At 40.7% G+C, this 18,396-nt stretch overlaps 2 protein-coding genes across 4 annotated transcripts; one reads left to right on the top strand and one right to left on the bottom strand.

The window, feature by feature from the left end:
* Nucleotides 1–2,475: 2,475 nt before the first annotated feature.
* On the bottom strand, nucleotides 2,476–11,030 carry dcakd (dephospho-CoA kinase domain containing). Of its 3 annotated transcripts, none has more exons than XM_059002889.1 (5): nucleotides 10,923–11,030; nucleotides 9,623–9,739; nucleotides 8,316–8,519; nucleotides 7,798–7,885; nucleotides 2,476–4,821 (listed from the first exon to the last, which is right to left on the bottom strand). In XM_059002889.1, exons 2-5 carry the CDS (start codon nucleotides 9,732–9,734, stop codon nucleotides 4,536–4,538), a joined length of 690 nt encoding a protein of 229 aa, XP_058858872.1. In that variant the 5' UTR covers nucleotides 9,735–9,739; nucleotides 10,923–11,030; the 3' UTR covers nucleotides 2,476–4,535. The 3 variants fall into 3 exon arrangements, with proteins under 3 accessions (XP_058858872.1, XP_058858873.1, XP_058858874.1); XM_059002890.1 differs by having other exon boundaries at nucleotides 9,623–9,803; nucleotides 10,923–11,004; XM_059002891.1 differs by having other exon boundaries at nucleotides 9,623–9,835; nucleotides 10,923–10,995.
* LOC117434423 (coiled-coil domain-containing protein 43-like) lies at nucleotides 10,936–18,119 on the top strand. The gene is made up of 5 exons (XM_034056945.3): nucleotides 10,936–11,222; nucleotides 14,130–14,223; nucleotides 14,463–14,598; nucleotides 14,952–15,010; nucleotides 16,853–18,119. Exons 1-5 carry the CDS (start codon nucleotides 11,061–11,063, stop codon nucleotides 17,038–17,040), a joined length of 639 nt encoding a protein of 212 aa, XP_033912836.1. The 5' UTR covers nucleotides 10,936–11,060; the 3' UTR covers nucleotides 17,041–18,119.
* Nucleotides 18,120–18,396: the final 277 nt, after the last annotated feature.

Here is an 18,396-nt window from a genome sequence, read left to right as displayed (position 1 = left end):
GGGAGCGAGTGGACAGATTAACAGGGTTGTGAGAGACAGTCATAGCAGGACAGGTGAGACAGATAGGTACAGGAGCGGTGGGGGGAGGGTACAGTCCTGTCTAGTAGTTGGCATCTTCCAGAGCGCTGCTAGGTTTGGAATTTCTCCAACAGCCTGCTGCCCCTTCACCCTCTCTGTCACCCCTCTGGACCTCTCTGTTCACTATTTAATCTCTTTTTCTCTGTCTCTCCCCTCCCCCTGCTCCACCTACCCTCACTGTCACCTCCCGCTGTAACCTCTGCTCTCTCTCCCCTCTGTCCTTGCCTCCACTGCTCTCTCACCTCCCTCCTATTGACTCCTTCTCCCAACTCTCTGTAGACTCTGCTACCTCCACCCTCGACTCCCTCTGTCCCCTCACCTCCCGACCAGCCCGCCCTCCTTCTCTCTCTCAGACTGACCTCTCCTCCCTCCTCCAGGGCCACAAACCCACCACGTGCGCCCTGGACCCCCTCTCCATTCACTTTTTTCAAGCTTCATCTCCTCAACACCGCTCTCCTATCTGGCCTCTTTCCCTCTGCCTTCAAACAAGCCTCTGTCACCCCCTCCTCAAAAACCCTCGACCCCACCTCCCTCCAGAGCTCCCTCCAGAGCTCCTACCCTTCCTCTCCAAAACCCTTGAGTGGGCAGTACACCGTCAGCTCTCTGCTTTCCTGTCTAACGACTCTCTGCTCAACCCTCTCCAATCTGGTTTCCGCTCTGCTCACTCCACTGAAACTGCTCTCCTGTCTGTCACTAACTCGCTAAACTCTGCCTGTGCTGCCTCTCTCTCCTCTGTCCTAACTCTCCTCGATCTCTCTGCTGCCTTTGACACTGTGATCCACTCTATTCTCCTATTCTCTCTCACTGACCTGGGAATCTCTGGCACTGCTCCGGCCTGGTTCTCCTCCTACCTCTCTGACTGCACCTACCAGGTAACCTGGCGCAGCTCAACCTCCACACCTCACCCTCTCTCAACAGGAGTCCCCCAAAATCAGTCTTGGGTCCTCTCCTGTTCTCTCTCTACACCCGCTCCCTGGGCCCCCTCATCACATCCTATGGTTTCTCATACCATTTCTATGCTGATGATGCTCAGATCTTCCTCTCCTTCCCCCATCTGACCCCACCATCCCCTCCTGTATCTCTACCTGTCTGTTTGCTACTGGATGCACTCGCATCACCTCAAACTCAACCTCTCAATCTGACCTCCTTTTCTTCCCCTCCTCTGATCTCTCTATCTCCATTCCTCTGGAATCTACCACGCTCTCTCCCCTCCTCAGCCAAGAACCTTGGACCCCTGTCTCTCCGACTCCCAGCACATCTCCACTCTAGCACGCACCTGCCATTTCTTTCTGAGCAACATACGAAGAATCCAACCCTTCCTCACCAACTACTCCACACAACTCCTCGTCCAGGCCCTGGTACTCTCCCGCCTAGACTACTGCAACTCCCTCATGGCCGGCCTCCCTGCGTCCGCCACCCGTCCGCTCCAGCTCATCCAGAACTCCGCTGTTCGCCTGGTGTTCTCTCTGCCTCACTTCTCCCACGCTACTCCACTGCTCCGCTCACTCCACTGGATCCCGATCATCCAGTTCAAGACTCATACTCATCTACCGATGCCTTGACCAGACTGCACCCAGCTACCTCCAGACCCTCATCCCTCCCTACACCCCCACCCGACCTCTCCGCTCCACCTGCAGTAGAAGACTGGCTGTACCTCCTATACTCTCCCCTGCCTCCAGAGCCCGCTCCTTCTTCACCCTCACCCCGCAGTGGTGGAACGACCTTCCTACGGATGTCAGGACTGCCCAGTCCGACCACCTTCCAGCGCCTCCTCAAGACACACCTCTTCAGACAACACCTGAAAAACTCAACTCTTCCCTTCTGGACAATATAGCACTCTGCCTTTAATGCACTTTAACTTGCACTTATCTGCTCCCTATTTTTACTGTATTTAATCCTGCCCTGATATCAAATCATACTGTGTTTTGTATCTTGCTCTTATTAGGACTGAAGTCATTGTATTTTGTATCTTGCTCTTAATTGTACTGTATTTCTTGATATGTATTTTTTGTATAGAACTGTAAGCCGTCCTGGGTAATGGCGTCTGCTAAGAAATAAATAATAATAACAATAATGTTATCTCCCTGGGACCTGGCAGGGATCTCAAACTTGTGTTCCGTGTAGATCAATAATTAGGTTCTCTTAAACACTCACAGTAATAATCAGACATTATTTAAAAGTTAACTTAACTTTTCATTATACACCAATGTGGAGTTGACTGCCATCCTGTGGCTAATAGGGGACAGTGCATGTAATATCACTGTTAAGAAAAGGAAAGTCAAAAGAAAAATGTGCACATGGCTTGGGAGGGGGGGTCCCTTTCTACAGCAATCTTGAATATGGACCCTTAATTGCAAACTGAGGAAATGAAAAAATAACAGAAGACAAGTCAAAAAATTACTGTAAGAAAAAAAGAAGATGATATGAGATGGTTGTAATTGTTTCGTGATTTCAAAAGCCAAAAAAAAATACATGTTTGCTAAATCATGTGTTTCTTTCAAAACTGCACATTAATAAGAACCCTTTAACATGTTGTCACTCAATACACCCAGGATAAAGGAAACCTAAACAATCCATGTTATTTACATAGACATTGACATCAGATCAATGCCACATCAATTGATCACAGTCAAATTCCCTTTAAATACTGAGAGTTAGGCACCCATCACAGGGCATTCGAGGCAGCTGGAGACACGGAAAGGGTTTGATTGTAAGTGGGACACACTAAGTGCTGTGTGTCTCATTCAGTGCAGTCACTGGTTGATACTGATCAGCGTCTGCACCAAGAAAGGAGGCTTAGTTTAGCTCAGTGCAGCATCTAGTGGACAATCCGAACACTGCATTTTGCAAACAAGTGCAGAAGGCAGCACTGCGTGTGCAGCTGCAGGACGGCTGTTCAATCTGATTCAGACAGCAGTGCGTGTGCAGCGGCAGGACGGCTGTTCTTCATATTCCGTATTTACTGAAACATTTTGCATGCACATTGTAATCTTATAGACTCAGACTGAAGTCATCTACACTAAAATAAAATGACCTTAAAAATAATCCCAGTGGATATACAAATCGCACAGTGTATACCCGTCACAGGTTTTACCCTCTTATAGCAATGCAACTCTACAAACACAGAATACAAACTATTACATCAGTAGCATCAGCACAGACATTTCTCATAGAAAAATATTATGACACTTATGACACTGAGCAGCAAACCATAGCAGCCACTGGATCCCCTTTCTTGTATTCCAAACTTTTTGGCTATGCGATGTAACATGGCAGAGGCTGGGCATGACCCGGTGACCCTGCACACCGCATGTGAGCGTCTAAACCACGGATACAGTGGAGCCTGGCTCTTTTGCATTGTGGTTTAGACGTTTGATTACAGTGACAGGGGGTTGCCGGTTCTCGCCCAGCCTCTGCCCTGTTACAGTGACATGGTCCCGTTCATTATTAAAATATTTAAAGTCTGTTTGATGGCCTTTAATGTGCAGTGGCAACATTATCACTGAGTCCACTTCTCTTCATTTCCTATGCCAACTTTAAGTGTTAAAGTTGGCATAGGAAATGAAGGACCCTGGCCTCCATCCTCATAGCATCTCACAACACATGACAGGACACAGATTCACCTAATATGGACAAGTGATTCCCAAGATATAGCTTTGAATATCCCAGCTGAGCAATGTGGCCTGGGTTCAAACCCAGATTGTGTTTCTGATACCCTCAATAAACCGCGATTCCTGAGGAAATTCAAGAAGCTATTCTCAACATACGTACAGTATACAAATATGGTTTACAAAACATGCATTTGTACGTAGAGGCACTTCCAGTGTATCCCTGCTGCAGGAGAGACTTTTCAACCACTGGTGTGTAACAAAGGTTCTTGCTCTGCTATAGCCCCCTGGGATAAACCACCGCTTTGTTAGAACATTTTTCAGCACCGGGGAACCTCCCTGGATTCATCAATCACCTATCGTCATGCAATCCAAGTGAATTCCCCCAGTGCTGTAAAAGAAACAATAGATTAGCCCTAATACAAACATGGTATATTTGCATGATCATTTTGCGGTTTTCCACGCATATATTAGCCGTTTTGGTTATGTATAACATTACAATGGAGCTTATTCTCAAAGCATTTATGGAATTCATTTTTTTTTTTTTTAACTGCAAAACAGATTGCCTAATTTAAATAATGTAAGGTCTCTTAAGCTCTTTCAGGTAGTTTGTGTCTCATTTTGTAGGAATTTAGTTCTTGGAGTTAACCACAAGTCAGTCAGAAGCTACGATTTGAAAAGACGCCCCAATTTATCACGTCACGGTCTCTCCCTGATTGAGAGTCCGAGTGAGAATGTGGACAATGGATTTACCACAAACACTGCTGCAAGCTGAGAATGGCACAGCAAGAGTCTAATCGTGAGAGAACTACAGGCGACAGTTCACGTTTCTTTCCAACAGGGGGCGAGCTAAAATATAAATGGCTTCACCAGCAAAAAGATGAGCCCTCCAATCCCTGTTGCCGTGGTAATGACGAGGGCCCGAACCAACAGGAAGTCCAAGGAGTCCTCCAGCCGGCTGTGCAGTTTCAGGACCTGCCTGTAGGTGTCCTCCTGGCTGCCCGAGTTGTCGATCACGTGGTTAGCTAGTGCCACCTTCTCTTCCAGCGGCATCTGAGCCGCGATGCGCAGTGCGGCCTGGTCCTGGGAGCGGCTGTCCCTCTCCATCAGCCTGGAGAGCTGGGTGTCAGGGTCACTGCCGGCGGAGCAGGGGAGGGAGGTCAGGAGCTTCACACACTCAATCACAGGTTCAGTAAGAGGGGTTCTTTTAAAAGTTTGCTAACTAATGCTGAGTTAACTCTTATGAATGCTTATCACAGTACACTTCCACAGTCATTTTGCAGTGAATTAAAATTGTTATACTGTAAAATGTTTTTTTTTTTTTTTTTTTTTTTAAACATTCCTACTTGTTAAGTTGTTTGTGATGAACTTATTATGGCAAGTACTTGGGCATTTTTCTTGGTTGCTCCGTTCCCAACAAAACAAAATAAAGATAATAGCAGTATATGTTATCGTGTGTTTTATTTGGGTCCTTGGTGCAACATAAGGGTAACAATCTGCCATTCATGCCAAATGTTTGATACAAAAGAAAATTGTTTTGGCCCATATTAACGTTACTTGTTTAAAAAATAATAGTAATGGGGCTCCCGAGTGGTGCATCTGGTAAAGGCACGTGGAGTGCAGGATGCGCCCTATAGCCTGGACGTCGCCGGTTCGAGTCCAATCAACTAACTAAATAAATAAATAATCTGTAAAGAAAATTCTAATTTTCTTTTTTTTTTAAAAAACAACAATTAGAACCATTGTCACTTGACAGTCACACTGAAATGAATTAGAACACTGAAGCATAAATGACAGTTGGAAAAAAAAAAACTAGAAGAAAATCTACTGACAAATAAAATGCATTCACAAGGGAGAACAACATACCTGCAATAATGTACACAAAAAAAAAATAATGTCAACGTCCTTTATTGACAGCTTCTTACAATTCTAATGATGATATAAGAAAAAGGATCAAGTTAATCGTTTCTTTCCTTTCCGTGGAAATCTCCAAGTAAAACTGTAATGTAATAAATAATATTTATTCTAAAATAAATGAAGTTATTTGAATTAAGTGACCGTATTATAATAATGAAGAACATTGGGGTGTTTGTAAAATAATATTAATGATTAAAATGAATACTGGGAATAATAACTTTTAAATTGATTTTATACGACCGCTTTTACAGTTGCTTACCTGTATCAGCCGTAAGCAGCCAATCTATTCGGGGCTGCTGGCGTGTGTGGAAGCCCGACTGTGCTGGTCTGTGTGTGTGTGTGTGTGTGTGTCTGTGTGTGTGTGTGTGTGTGTGTGTGTGTGTGTGTGTGTGTGTGTGTGTGTACAGCCGTGATTATAGAAGAAAGGCAGTGTAAAGCCTTTTTGTGTTGTTTATTTAAAAATAGTGTGTTTTGTTTTGGTTTGATTTTTGTTTTAACAGGTAAACAGCTTAGCTGTCCTGTTATATAGTTAGGTTCCTGTTGTGTTTCGTTAGTGCTTGAAAAAGAGCTAAGTGTTTGTTTTATTTTTGTAATTGTTTATTAAAAACAGCGCGAAAGCGCTTTAAAACCTCAATTTCTGTGTGTTGGATGTGCTTTTAAAGGGGCAACGAACCGCGGAGAGTGCAGCCGGTTCACAATTATAGATAGATAGATAGATAGATAGATAGATAGATAGATAGATAGATAGATAGATAGATATTCCCATTCTGTGTTATTAGCACAGAGCTAGTGTATCTATCTGATGCTATCTGTAGTGGTTTCAATACAGCTCTGAGTTTATGAGGAATGTCACTATCTAGTGTTTTTATATCTATGGTCATGTACATTGTAGACAAGATAAAGAATGGGATTAGTTCTGTGTTTTGATACATTGTACCAGCCCTTGTCATTTTAAAATGTTGCATCCGATTTGAATTGAAACATTGTATTTCAGCCACGGTATGTCGAATTATTATCGGCGACACAATGTTGAAATTTAAAAACAAAACGGGTATTGAAGTATCTGGCTTGAAAAGAGCCTGTTAATGGCACATAAATTAAAAGCCAACACGAAATGAGAGAAGCAGCTGTGTATTATACTTTATAAAGCAATACAGAAAGTTTGTGCAAACTGGCATCCACATTTACAGTATTTAGCTACACAAAACACAGAACTAATCCCATTCTTTACCTTGTCTACAATGTACGTGCCCATAGATATAAAAATACTAGATAGTGCAAATTCCTCAGTCAGAGCTGTATTCAAACTGTTTGCGTCTTGCGGCTGTAAAGCAAAACAAGTACAGTACATACAGTAGGCGTATTTCAGTTGTCTATGCGCTACATAATTAATTACTGAGAAGAAAAGATTTTAGTTTGTGTTTAATTAAAAAAACTCTTTATTTATTGCCATTGTTGTTTAATTTATATATATATATATATATATATATATATATATATATATATATATATATATATATATATATATATATATATATAGATATAGATATAGATATAGATATATATAGGTTTATTTTATATTTTAAAGGTGCTTTTATTTTAAAGTAACTTAAAGCCCGAAAACATTTAAACTGGAAGATTCACACACGAACAGCTAGTTTAATTTACACCAGTGACAGGCATGCGTAAAATAACAGACACAAACCGAAGTCGTAAATCAGGAAAAAATGATAATACATCAAGGGTAAGCGCGAAACTTGGATATTATAATGAGATTTGTACATTTGTATACGAAAGTAGTTTGAAACGAACAGTCGTAAACTACCGCAGCAGGGATGAAACTAAGTTACAGGAGTGAAAATGACTTTAATACATCGCTGGTAGGTCTACAAAGTCACAAAAACCTACAAAATATCAAGATATGAAAGAAAAATCAATGCTGCATAGCGCCCATTGTGTATTGTGTAATGACCAATGCAGTACTTTTTAACCCCCATCATTTCTATTCATGTATACAAGTCTGTTCCAGGTAAAAGAAAGTGATTTCTCCTCCCCACGCTTGCTTTGAAGACAGGTGTTACAGGACTAATTGATATTCCGGGGTCAGATGTAGGTATATTGGGGCCAGAAGTACAGAACCCACCAAGATGTGATGCTAGGCCTGTGAGCACATGAAGGGAGGACGGAGACTCACCAGTACACCACCACAGTGTGCTTGAGGAAGCGAGTCAGTCTCCTGGTTTCAAACAGCAGCGGCACGTCCAGAATCACATAGCGGTGTCCTGCAGGGGAGGGGCACAGGGGTCAGTCAGGGCTGTGTCATGAGTGAAATAAGCTGTTATTTACTGGAACTTTTGCTCCTTGAGCAGTCTTTCTCTTAGAAGGAGCTGCTTGTTAAAGTAATTATAGCAGACAAAATAGTTCCATAAATTCTCTCTGCCTTGCACATCCTTTAATCTAAAGTAGTAGCAGATCTCATGTGTTTAAAATAAAAATATAAATGTGCTTTTACATGTGTTTCTTTCAAAACTGCACATTTGAGACCTATCTAGGTGACGGAAGTGAAAAACAAGGCAATATTTAAAACATGGTTTGGTTAGCTACAATTACATGAAGGGTCAGTAACTGAGCTGTGATCCCTAGGCTTTGGGATACAAGATGGCTGATGGCCAGTTAAGTTCCCTTCTCGTCGGGTAGGGGCGTTGACCTCACCCAGCACGAAGTGCTGCAGAACCTGCTTGATCATGGCTCTCTGGATCTCTGGGTGGGTGATGGTGCTGAGCAGCCTGTTCTTCTCTGGGTTTGTGAAGATGAGGGCCCCCAGCTTCTCCCGATCGATCTCCCCGCTCTCCAGCAAGACGTCCCGGCCGAAGTGCTTCACAATGAGCCGGTACGCGGGGCAGTGAGGCTGCACCACTGGCAAAGGAAATGAGATCCAATACACAGAGTTAGAAATGCATGGCATAGCCTACTAGGTGAAGCAGTGGAATCTGAAACACTGGGAACATTGAGAAAAACTATTCGATTCTATCCTACTATATTAGATCACCTTAGAAGGGCAAAATAGTTAGGGACTAGCCTTAACAGGCCGAATCGCCTCATCTCGTTTTTCAGTCTATTCTTATGTCCATATTGGAGCAATTAAAAGCCAGAAGCATGCACTATGGAAAATCGGAACCCCTGGTTATCTGAACTGACCTATCATTTGAATCATGCTGTCATAATTCAAATTATATTTAGGAGGCTGTGTGGTCCAGTGGTTAAAGCAAAGGGCTTGTAACCAGAAGGTCCCCGGTTCAAATCCCACCTCAGCCACTGACTCATTGTGTGACCCTGAGCAAGTCACTTAACCTCCTTGTGCTCCGTCTTTCAGGTGAGACGTAATTGTAAGTGACTCTGCAGCTGATGCAAAGTTCACACACCCTAGTCTTTGTAAGTCGCCTTGGATAAAGGCGTCTGCTAAATAAACAAAAAAAAAAAATGGATAATACAACCCATACTGACAGCAGCTGTTGACACTCAGCTTCAAGAATTCGATTTGTAAAACATTTACATCAGTCTATGTATTTTTAATTCAAATGGCCACTACTTATTTTTGATGCCTTTTAGAATGGTACAGATTATGCTCAGAATAAATCAGTAATCCAAACAGAGTCTGATACCAATTGATTAGGATTGGCGGTGAGTCTACTGTGCCCTAATAATGTACAGGCTGGAAGTCTACGCTTGATAGAGTAAGCATTAAACAGTCCAGGAGAAGGCTTACTCTGAGTCCATTCCATTAACTATTGAACTGATCATCAGCAGCAGGTTCAATTAAATAATGAAGGAACTGACTCAAACACTCGAAGTCCTGCAATGGAATGGTCTGCAACAGCCAGGGTTGCCTACCCCCCTGGAATTACTACAGTCCTAGTGGTGACCTTTATACTGGCCTTATTACAGAAATCCCACCTTGCTCATGCTCGCTCAGAGACACTGGTGACTTTATTAAACATCAGAAGCAGTTGTGAAAGTACCTTGCCTGGCGATGAGGTCTGCGTCGATGACAGGGCAGCCCAGCTCTCTCAGCATGGCAGAGACGGTGCTCTTCCCAGAGGCTATCCCTCCCGTCAGCCCCACCAGATACATCTTTACTGTGGACACGAACACACCAGAGACATCTTTACCGTGGACACGAACACACCAGAGACATCTTTACTGTGGACACGAATACACCAGAGACATCTTTACTGTGGACACAAACACACCAGAGACATCTTTACTGTGGACACGAACACACCAGAGACATCTTTACTGTGGACACGAACACACCAGAGACATCTTTACTGTGGACACGAACACACCAGAGACATCTTTACTGTGGACACGAACACACCAGAGACATCTTTACTGTGGACACGAACACACCAGAGACATCTTTACTGTGGACACGAACACACCAGAGACATCTTTACTGTGGACATGAACACACCAGAGACATCTTTACTGTGGATACAAACAATTCAAAATAAAAACACATTATTTGAGCTATTGCAATAAGAATCACAGCAAATGTCATAAACGACATTGCCCCTGCTTTATTGTGCTGAAACACGTGATCATAAAAACCATTGCCCCTCCTTTATTGTGCTGAGACACGTGACCAAAGACATTGCCCCTTCTTTATTGTGCTGAAACAGTGCATTTTTTTTTCTACATTAATTCTGGATATGACACTGTTTAAAATACAACACTAGACAGCTGCATCCTGGTAACTTTGATGCAGAACACAGTGTTTGACTGTAGCTAGACCACTGGAGTGTTGAACTTCACCACATGGAAGTGATCAGAAGCAACGCAAGTTTGAATCGATACGTTGTCGTTGATAATCTGCCTAGGTCAACTAGAAGTCTGACATGTTACTTTCATTCAGCAGTAGGGGGTTATTATAGATATAGACACATTGCAAATATATTTTTTTTTTTCAAGTGTTTTTTTCTTATAATGTACTGTACTTTGTTTTATCTTTTATCACTCAGCCACGACACAAGACACCCACAAAATATTTTCAAAACAAAACTACAGTTTGCAGGATGTTTTAAAAGAAACAGCCTCGCATTAAAAAATGCATTGTGTGTGCTTATTTGCGTTGCTGAGGTTATCACGGCCATGCAGTCTACTGTCCAGTTATGTATGTGAGCAAATGATCGGTACATTACAGTTTTTACAGTACCGTGCAGCAAATGTTGTACTATTATAAACAGAACAAAATACTATGCACTGGCACATTTAAAAAAAAAACCGAGTGATTAATAATAAAATCCGTCTCCTACTTACTGTACGGTGGTCGTTTTAGATGACAGTGGCCTGTCTAACTAAACTAACAGTCCCTCCCCTGGAAGCTCCGCGTCTGGAAATCCTTCAGGCGTTCAGTGCAAACAGCTGCGCTGTGCCACAGGACCCCAGAGAGCCAACATGGCTGCGCCCGATGAGTTTGAGAGCTGGTTGAACAATCGCCTCGACTCGCTTGAAGTGGACAGAGATGTGTACGGATCCTACATTCTCGGGGTGCTGCAGGAGGAGGACAGCGAAGAAGAGAAGATGGACGCCATCCAAAGCATCCTGTCGGCGTTTCTGGTGAGGTTTTCCCGGCTACCCCGCCCCGCTGTGGTCCGGCATTCCGATGATGCACGTTGCACGCTTTGCTGCAGTTCTGGCGCTATGGTGTTCACTATTGCTCTATAATAACATGATTCTCATTACTCGAGAATGTACATGGCTTGTACAGCCAGAACAACACCAAGAATATCACGAAGACTTTTACAAAGTGTATTTAGTGTTAATGCCTTGGGTATATTATTGTTACTGTAGACTAGAAGTGACATGTTTCATGATTAGGACATGTTTGTGTGTTGGACACACAAGACCAGAAGCTAAATGTTATGGTGGTATGATTATAGAGTATTAACTGATCTCCATAACGTACTGCACCCACTGCTGCTGCTGCTCCCATGGATAGGAATGCCACCCCTCAATGGCCAATGACTGTGCTCTACTGTAAATGCTAGTTAGCATCGGCTGGTGTCCCCAATTCTATAGTGTACATTCTGCACAGAGTAATGCATGCAGCGACAGCGATGCTGGTAGTTCCAATCTGGCACCTATGTTTGCGCAGCTGTCCCGATCTCCCCACTGCGCTCATTTTTCCAAGCTAGATCCTCACCTATCAATCTGAGACCTGCTTCTCCAAAATCAGCGGTCATCAGGGACAACACGTTTTGACGTTACACTTTGGCCGTTGGACAACTTGTGTTTATTTATTCTTTTTGTCCTATGTTCGTTCTGTTGCTACAGAAGCACTCGGGGTATATTTCTAGACAGCCACGCAAGTTTATAAAAACGGAATTGTGGAAGTCTAGCACCTACACAGATTTTAAAAAGTTTACATCCCACCCCTATCACTTCTGATTGGCTAGCTGTGAAAAAAGCTGATCTTCTATTGGTTCTAATGGCTGCCAAGAGAGCCTCTGGCAAGGCACAGACTAATCCTTTTAATTTAAGGTATTATTTTCCATTTTTTGTAAATTAACAAGTAAGTGATGCTGCTTTCCTAATGCGTGAACCTGACATTTAAATGCATTAAACTAATAAAAGTTGTATTATTTATAAAATTATTTCTGAGTCTACTTTGTGGTCAAGCGTGTACTTGTGGAGTTTAAAAAGTTTACTGTTTAGAAGCATTTCAAGACAAACAATGATTTTTTTTTTCTTTCGACTTTAGTGTTGGTAACCGAGCCCCTTTCACGCTGGCATGCTCTGCCCCGGTCGGAACCCAGTGTCAAGCAGGTCGGCTACGCGATTTCACACTGCTTTTGATAACATTCTACCCGGGATTGTGACCTTGGTAGCCAGAATGTGGGTTGGGACCAATATTGTGAAAAGCAATATTATTATTATTATTATTATTTGTTTATTTAGCAGACACCTTTATCCAAGGCGACTTACAGAGACTAGGGTGCGTGAACTATGCATCAGCTGCAGAGTCACAATTACGTCTCACCCGAAAGATGGAGCACAAGGAGGTTAAGTGACTTGCTCAGGGTCACACAATGAGTCAGTGACTGAGGTGTGGTTTGAACCGTGGACCTCCTGGTTACATGCCCTTTTCTTTAACCACTGGACCACACAGCATATTCGTTATTTACTGGACATGCATAATCCATCGATTTGTGAAACTTAAAACATGAAGATTGGCAAATACATTTATAACGATAGAAATGAAAAATTTATTCTAAAATAAAATCATCTCAATCTCATGACAATGTGTGTGTTAATACATGTGTGTATTTATTTTTTAGTGAGAGTAATGCAGGGAAAGAATGCTGCCCTCACAAAAATAAAAAAGCCATCAGGGTATGAAACCAGGATCACCCTGCTGCAGCGGTGTTCCAGTTATTATTATTATTTATTTCTTAGCAGACTACCTTATCCAGAGCGACTTACAATTGTTACAAGATATCACATTATTTCACATTGTACAGATATCACATTATTTTTACATACAATTACCCATTTATACATTTGGGTTTTTACTGGAGCAATCTAGGTAAAGTACCTTGCTCAAGGGTACAGCAGCAGTGTCCCCCACCTGGGATTGAACCCACAACCCTTCGGTCAAGAGTCCAGAGCCCTAACCACTGTTGTTGACAGCATTTTATTATAAAAAAACTTTTAAAAAATGCAGAGAAACTTGACAGGTTATACACAAGTCCTTTAAAAACATGGGGTTCAGCGGATACAAAACTGAAAGAACGTCAAGAAAAATCAGAATTCCACAAAGCAGCAGTAACAGTTGGCAATGATTTCGTATCTGTGATGCAGCAAACTAAAACACCTGCACATCAGGAGTTGAATTCAGCTTATAGAGAAAGAGCTTTTGCTTTTTGTATTTGAATAACTCCAGGTATTGTTTATTATAGTTGTACTCTTAGTGTTACTTAAATTTACTGCAAATGTGTTCCAAACTGCACTGAAAGGAGCATTTCCTTAAAGTATGTTATACATTTGTTGAGGTGAGGTCACAGGAAACCTTTTATCTTGGAATAATTTAGTGAACCCGTCAAGCTACAAGGCTAGATCCACCCCTGTTAATCACTAATTGAACTGAAGTGTTCCCTGTTAAATAAAAAACAAAATCCAGCAAGTTATATTCTACTTTTGTGGGACAGGGAGGGGGGCAAGTAGATTTTTAAGAAGGACAAGTAGCATTTCTTTTTTTTTTTTTTTCAAAAATTGCACTAATTCATTTAAAATGGTGCAAATTTTTACGTATTTCTTTTGCATGTGGTTTAACTGCAAGGTAATCAGAAAAGCTAGTGTGATCAGTCCAATATATTCTTACTGGGTCTATGAGATGTTTCAGATACACCCCTGCCCTGTCCTCGTCTTACCTGTGCTCACCTGTGTGTGTTTAGCAGCAGCATCCCTGCTCATAACTGTTTATTCCTTCCTGTTCTTATAAATGTCCCTTCTCTATCCCTTCAGGAAGAAGATGCATTAGAAGATGTCTGCAAAGAAATTATTAAACAGTGGTCGGACAGCAGTGCTGGGTCCAAAGCCAGGAACGATCATGTAGATGGTATTTATCTCCCTTATTTATCGTAGTACAGTGGGAATTGCACGAAAAAATTCACTGGCAAAGTGTTAGACTATCAAATGCATCTTATAGCAAGTTTAGTAAATCTAAATCTAGCCTAGAATGCTTTCCTGTTCTACTGCGTGCCTAATTGGAAGGGACCGTTGCCAATCATTTGTCTAAGGTCCAGTAATGTTTGTTTAATTAAGTTGTAATGGCTTAAACTCAATGCCTGTCTCCAGCGGAGGTGCAGGCAATCGCTAGCCTTATTGAGAAGCAAGCCCAGATTGTGGTGAAGCAGAAAGAGGTGTCCGAGGAGGAAAAGAAGAGGAAGGCAGCACTCCTCGCCCAGTATGCCAACATCACAGATGATGAGGCATATCCTTTATCTTTCTTTTTTTCTTTCTTTCTTTCAGCAAAGCAGTCCAGGTTTTTATTCATACCACTTCATAGTATTTTTGGATTGCAATTATAGTCTGATGTACGTAGACCAATCGCTATATATACAGATTATTTAAAGGTGCATATTTTTTATTGTTTCCCAGGTCATTGTAAAAACAAAACAAAAAAAGAATCTAGAAAAAAAGATCAATAACAAATCAACACTGTGATCCTAGAAGCTGCTCTGGGGGACAGTTGCAGCATTTAGGCTGACTTATGCCAGTACTGTACTTGAATAGAGACCCTGTATGTAAATCCATCAATTCTGCTAGTTTCTTTAACACAAGCACTGAAGACGCAGGACCAGAGGAGAGCGGAGCAGCAGCCTGTACATTTGACACCAGCAAGTGTATCCTTTGCAGTGGCTTTGTTACTGGAGCAAATGAGGATCTCATAGGAATAACTTTTTTTTTTTTTTTTTTTTTTAAATGTTGGACTCGCATATATGACAATAAGGTTTTGTGGTTGCGTCAGAGCCTTTATAGAGTATTAAAAAAGAACACATGATTTACATCTTTCTAAGGGTTTTTACCCCCTTTTACACAGACAGTGGGGCACCCAGCATAGATTTATTTTTCTTTACGTAAATAAATAAAAAAAAAAATATTAAACTACCCTTGCTCGGTTTTACAGACGTGCGTGTTATACAAGGTTAATAATAATAATAATAATAATAATAATAATAATTAATATTATTAATGTTTTACTTTTGCCAGTCTCGTCTTTTTCATCCAGTCAATCTGAAAACGACATTTGGGGGCGGGACTGTGATGCCTCATTTGCTCATAAAACCGCGCTGTCTTTCATTGGCTGAATTGATCTTATGACTGTCACCTTAGTCAGGTGATAATAATATGAAGGTTTTTAGAGTGGTCCGCCGTCAATATTTATTTCCAATTTGTTAATTGCCAAAGGTAAAGAAAGAAAAAAAAATGACACGTCGTTTACGCCACCGATCCTTGCTACCCTTGTTAATTGTTAAATTAATAACTGGTGTGAGTCTTATTATGCATCGTTATTTTAAACGTGATTCCAATGTGATTGGAGTCATACTGCAGTTGTTTGATCAGGAATGGGGGTGTTTTTTAAACTAGGTAACTCAGCTATTGAAAGGGAGCGTTACAACTTTTCACATGCTATAAACAGCAAAACTGGGACAGTTGAAGGATAATTTAGCAAAAAACATTACGGTAAACAAAACATACAAATATCTTATTTTTGGATTGTATCATAATTAATAAGACACTGCTGACTCAGTAGGGATCCGCTGAATCAGGGCTGTAGTGGTAAATAAAAAAGTGGGCAAACCCGTTTGATGGACTTGAACAGACAGATCGAACAGATAAACATGAACAGATATACATTGTTATTGGCCCTCAAGCAAATGCAAAGACTTTTTTTCTGAATAAAACTATTTCAACAGTATATATTTAACAGTATAAACTTAGTTGCAGGAAGGACAAGTCGAGAGTTGTTTCTTGTTTTATACCACTAAGATGACCATTTCTTAGAGAAATGACATCTTTCCCTTTTGTGCTTGCTTCTAAATATGGTCCATTAAGTTATGGGGGCAAATTTGCCCATAATAAAATAACTTCACATAATGATCCCTTTGGCTGTGTGAAATGGTTATGACGGTATTATACCGGCATAGTGTGCGCAATTTCATGCTGTACGTGGGTATTTTAAATACTTTTTTTAACGTCTCTGAGACGGCTCAATAGCGACATTTGTGTGTGAAAGGGATACTAGTGTCATACAGATTGCAGTGAGTTTCTATTTAAATGTAACAGAAAATAGAGATTTAATAAAAAAAAATGAAACTGTATATCCCCAAAATGTTTTGATAACGAGTGATATAGCTTTTAAATGAATTACAAAATAATCCTAAGGAAAAACTAAAAAAACTAAAAATAATAAGGTGTCTACATCACCCATTTTTTTTAAATTTTCAAACAGGTTAGTACCATATAATTTCAAGGAAAGAAGGGCAGCTAGCTGCATCAAAACATACAGTACCTGAATTAATCAGTGTTGCACAACATTACAAGTACACAGCTTTTGGAAGTAAGTGTGTAAAAGCCTGTTGAAGTCTGCAGCCTCCTTCAAGTCTAGTAGCAAAGCATTCAAGCACAATAGAGTCATGTTTGTTTATTGCTTTCTGTGACTCATTCCTTTAACTCTGAATCAGCTCTGTTTAAAAACACAAACCTAGAAGACGTGATGAATGCCAAGAAAGTGGACAGGGAAAAGGCTCGAGAGGACTCACACAAGAAGAAAGAACAGGACAAGATGCAGAGGGAAAAGGATAAACTACTCAAACAGGAGAGGAAAGACAAGGAAAAGAAACGGACTCAGAAAGGAGAGCGCAAGAGATAAAAGGGTGTTTCTGGGTTTAAAAATGTTGCATTAAGTAATATGCTTTCTGGATAATGGATTTACATATCTACTGAACAATCCATGGTGTGTTTACTAAGGAACATTCAGAACTTGTACACTGTCCTATATAAAATCGGAGATCCAGGTGGCCACTAGCATTTCTTAGTTTGGCTCATATTTCGGCTTATATTTTAACCCTCTGCCCCCCTGGCATTTGCAAAAATGTTATGTATTTTGCAGATCTTAGAAGTTGACATTATGGATTGGCGTATAAGTTACTTTTATTTTTAAGTGCCCATGCTAACCGTTAACCACTAAGTAAGTCAAGACTATTAGAATCTCAACAAAATATATTCAGATCAGCAATAAATCAGAATAAAAGTTAAAGGGGTTGAGTCAAGGTAACATGTTATTTGATTGTTTTCATGAAAATGTGGGTTACCACTATTTTACCCTAACACTTCTGTTCTTATGGTCTGATTGTACTAGGGTTTTTCAGTAGAAATTATGCAGTATGTGCCAAATTAGGTGTACTTTTGTAAAAAAATAAAATCCTTGTAACAATATTGGTTATATTTCATTTTCAGACCCTTTAACTCAACAATCTTATGATACAACCAGTGTGTCTTCAGTGTGTACTCAAGCTTTGCATATTGATTACATTTTTCTTGTTTGTTTCTTGTGTTCTGGACAGATCAAAAATGATTTGCAAAATCTGCACTGAAAGGACAGATTTTGTCCCAGAGCTGATTTTTTCTGCTCAATGAAACTATGTCGCTACTGCTGCTGAACATTAATGTAACAGTGTGAACATAATTACGTACATAGACAATGGTGATTTAGTGTCTGCTATACAGAACAACTTGCTCCATGCTGTTGGAGTGTGTTTATATGCTGCTTCTGGAATATGTTTAAAAAAAAAAAAAAAAAAAAAAAAAAACTTTCAAAAGGTATTTTTAAAAGATTTTAAAATGTCATAAGTAAGTTGTGGTGCAGATACTGTACATTACTATGCAACATCACAGTATGTGTTTTTTTTTTTTTTTAAAGTTTTCCAATAAAATGTATTTGCTACTTGAGTCATTTTTTCAATATTTTGTGTGGCCCGCTTTTACTGAGTTGGTCTTTCACTGTCACCATTGTTTTGCATATAGTCAATGTGCAGGAGATCGTAATACAACTTCTACAGAGAGAATTCAGATACTGTAAGACAAATTGAAGACTTTAGATACACCCCGGGGAATTACGTGCCCGTGTAATTTTACGCATATAACCTATCGCCACACATAGGAGTGTAATATATTAAATAATATCACCATTGCCAGAGAAGGACAGGGAAAAATGTTGGCTCACACT

This window comes from Acipenser ruthenus, chromosome 28 (assembly GCF_902713425.1).
Source record: "Acipenser ruthenus chromosome 28, fAciRut3.2 maternal haplotype, whole genome shotgun sequence".
NCBI classification, from domain to species: Eukaryota; Metazoa; Chordata; class Actinopteri; order Acipenseriformes; family Acipenseridae; genus Acipenser; species Acipenser ruthenus.
The sequence above is the reverse complement of the archived record's forward strand: the minus strand, read 5'-3'. Positions and strand labels throughout refer to the sequence as shown.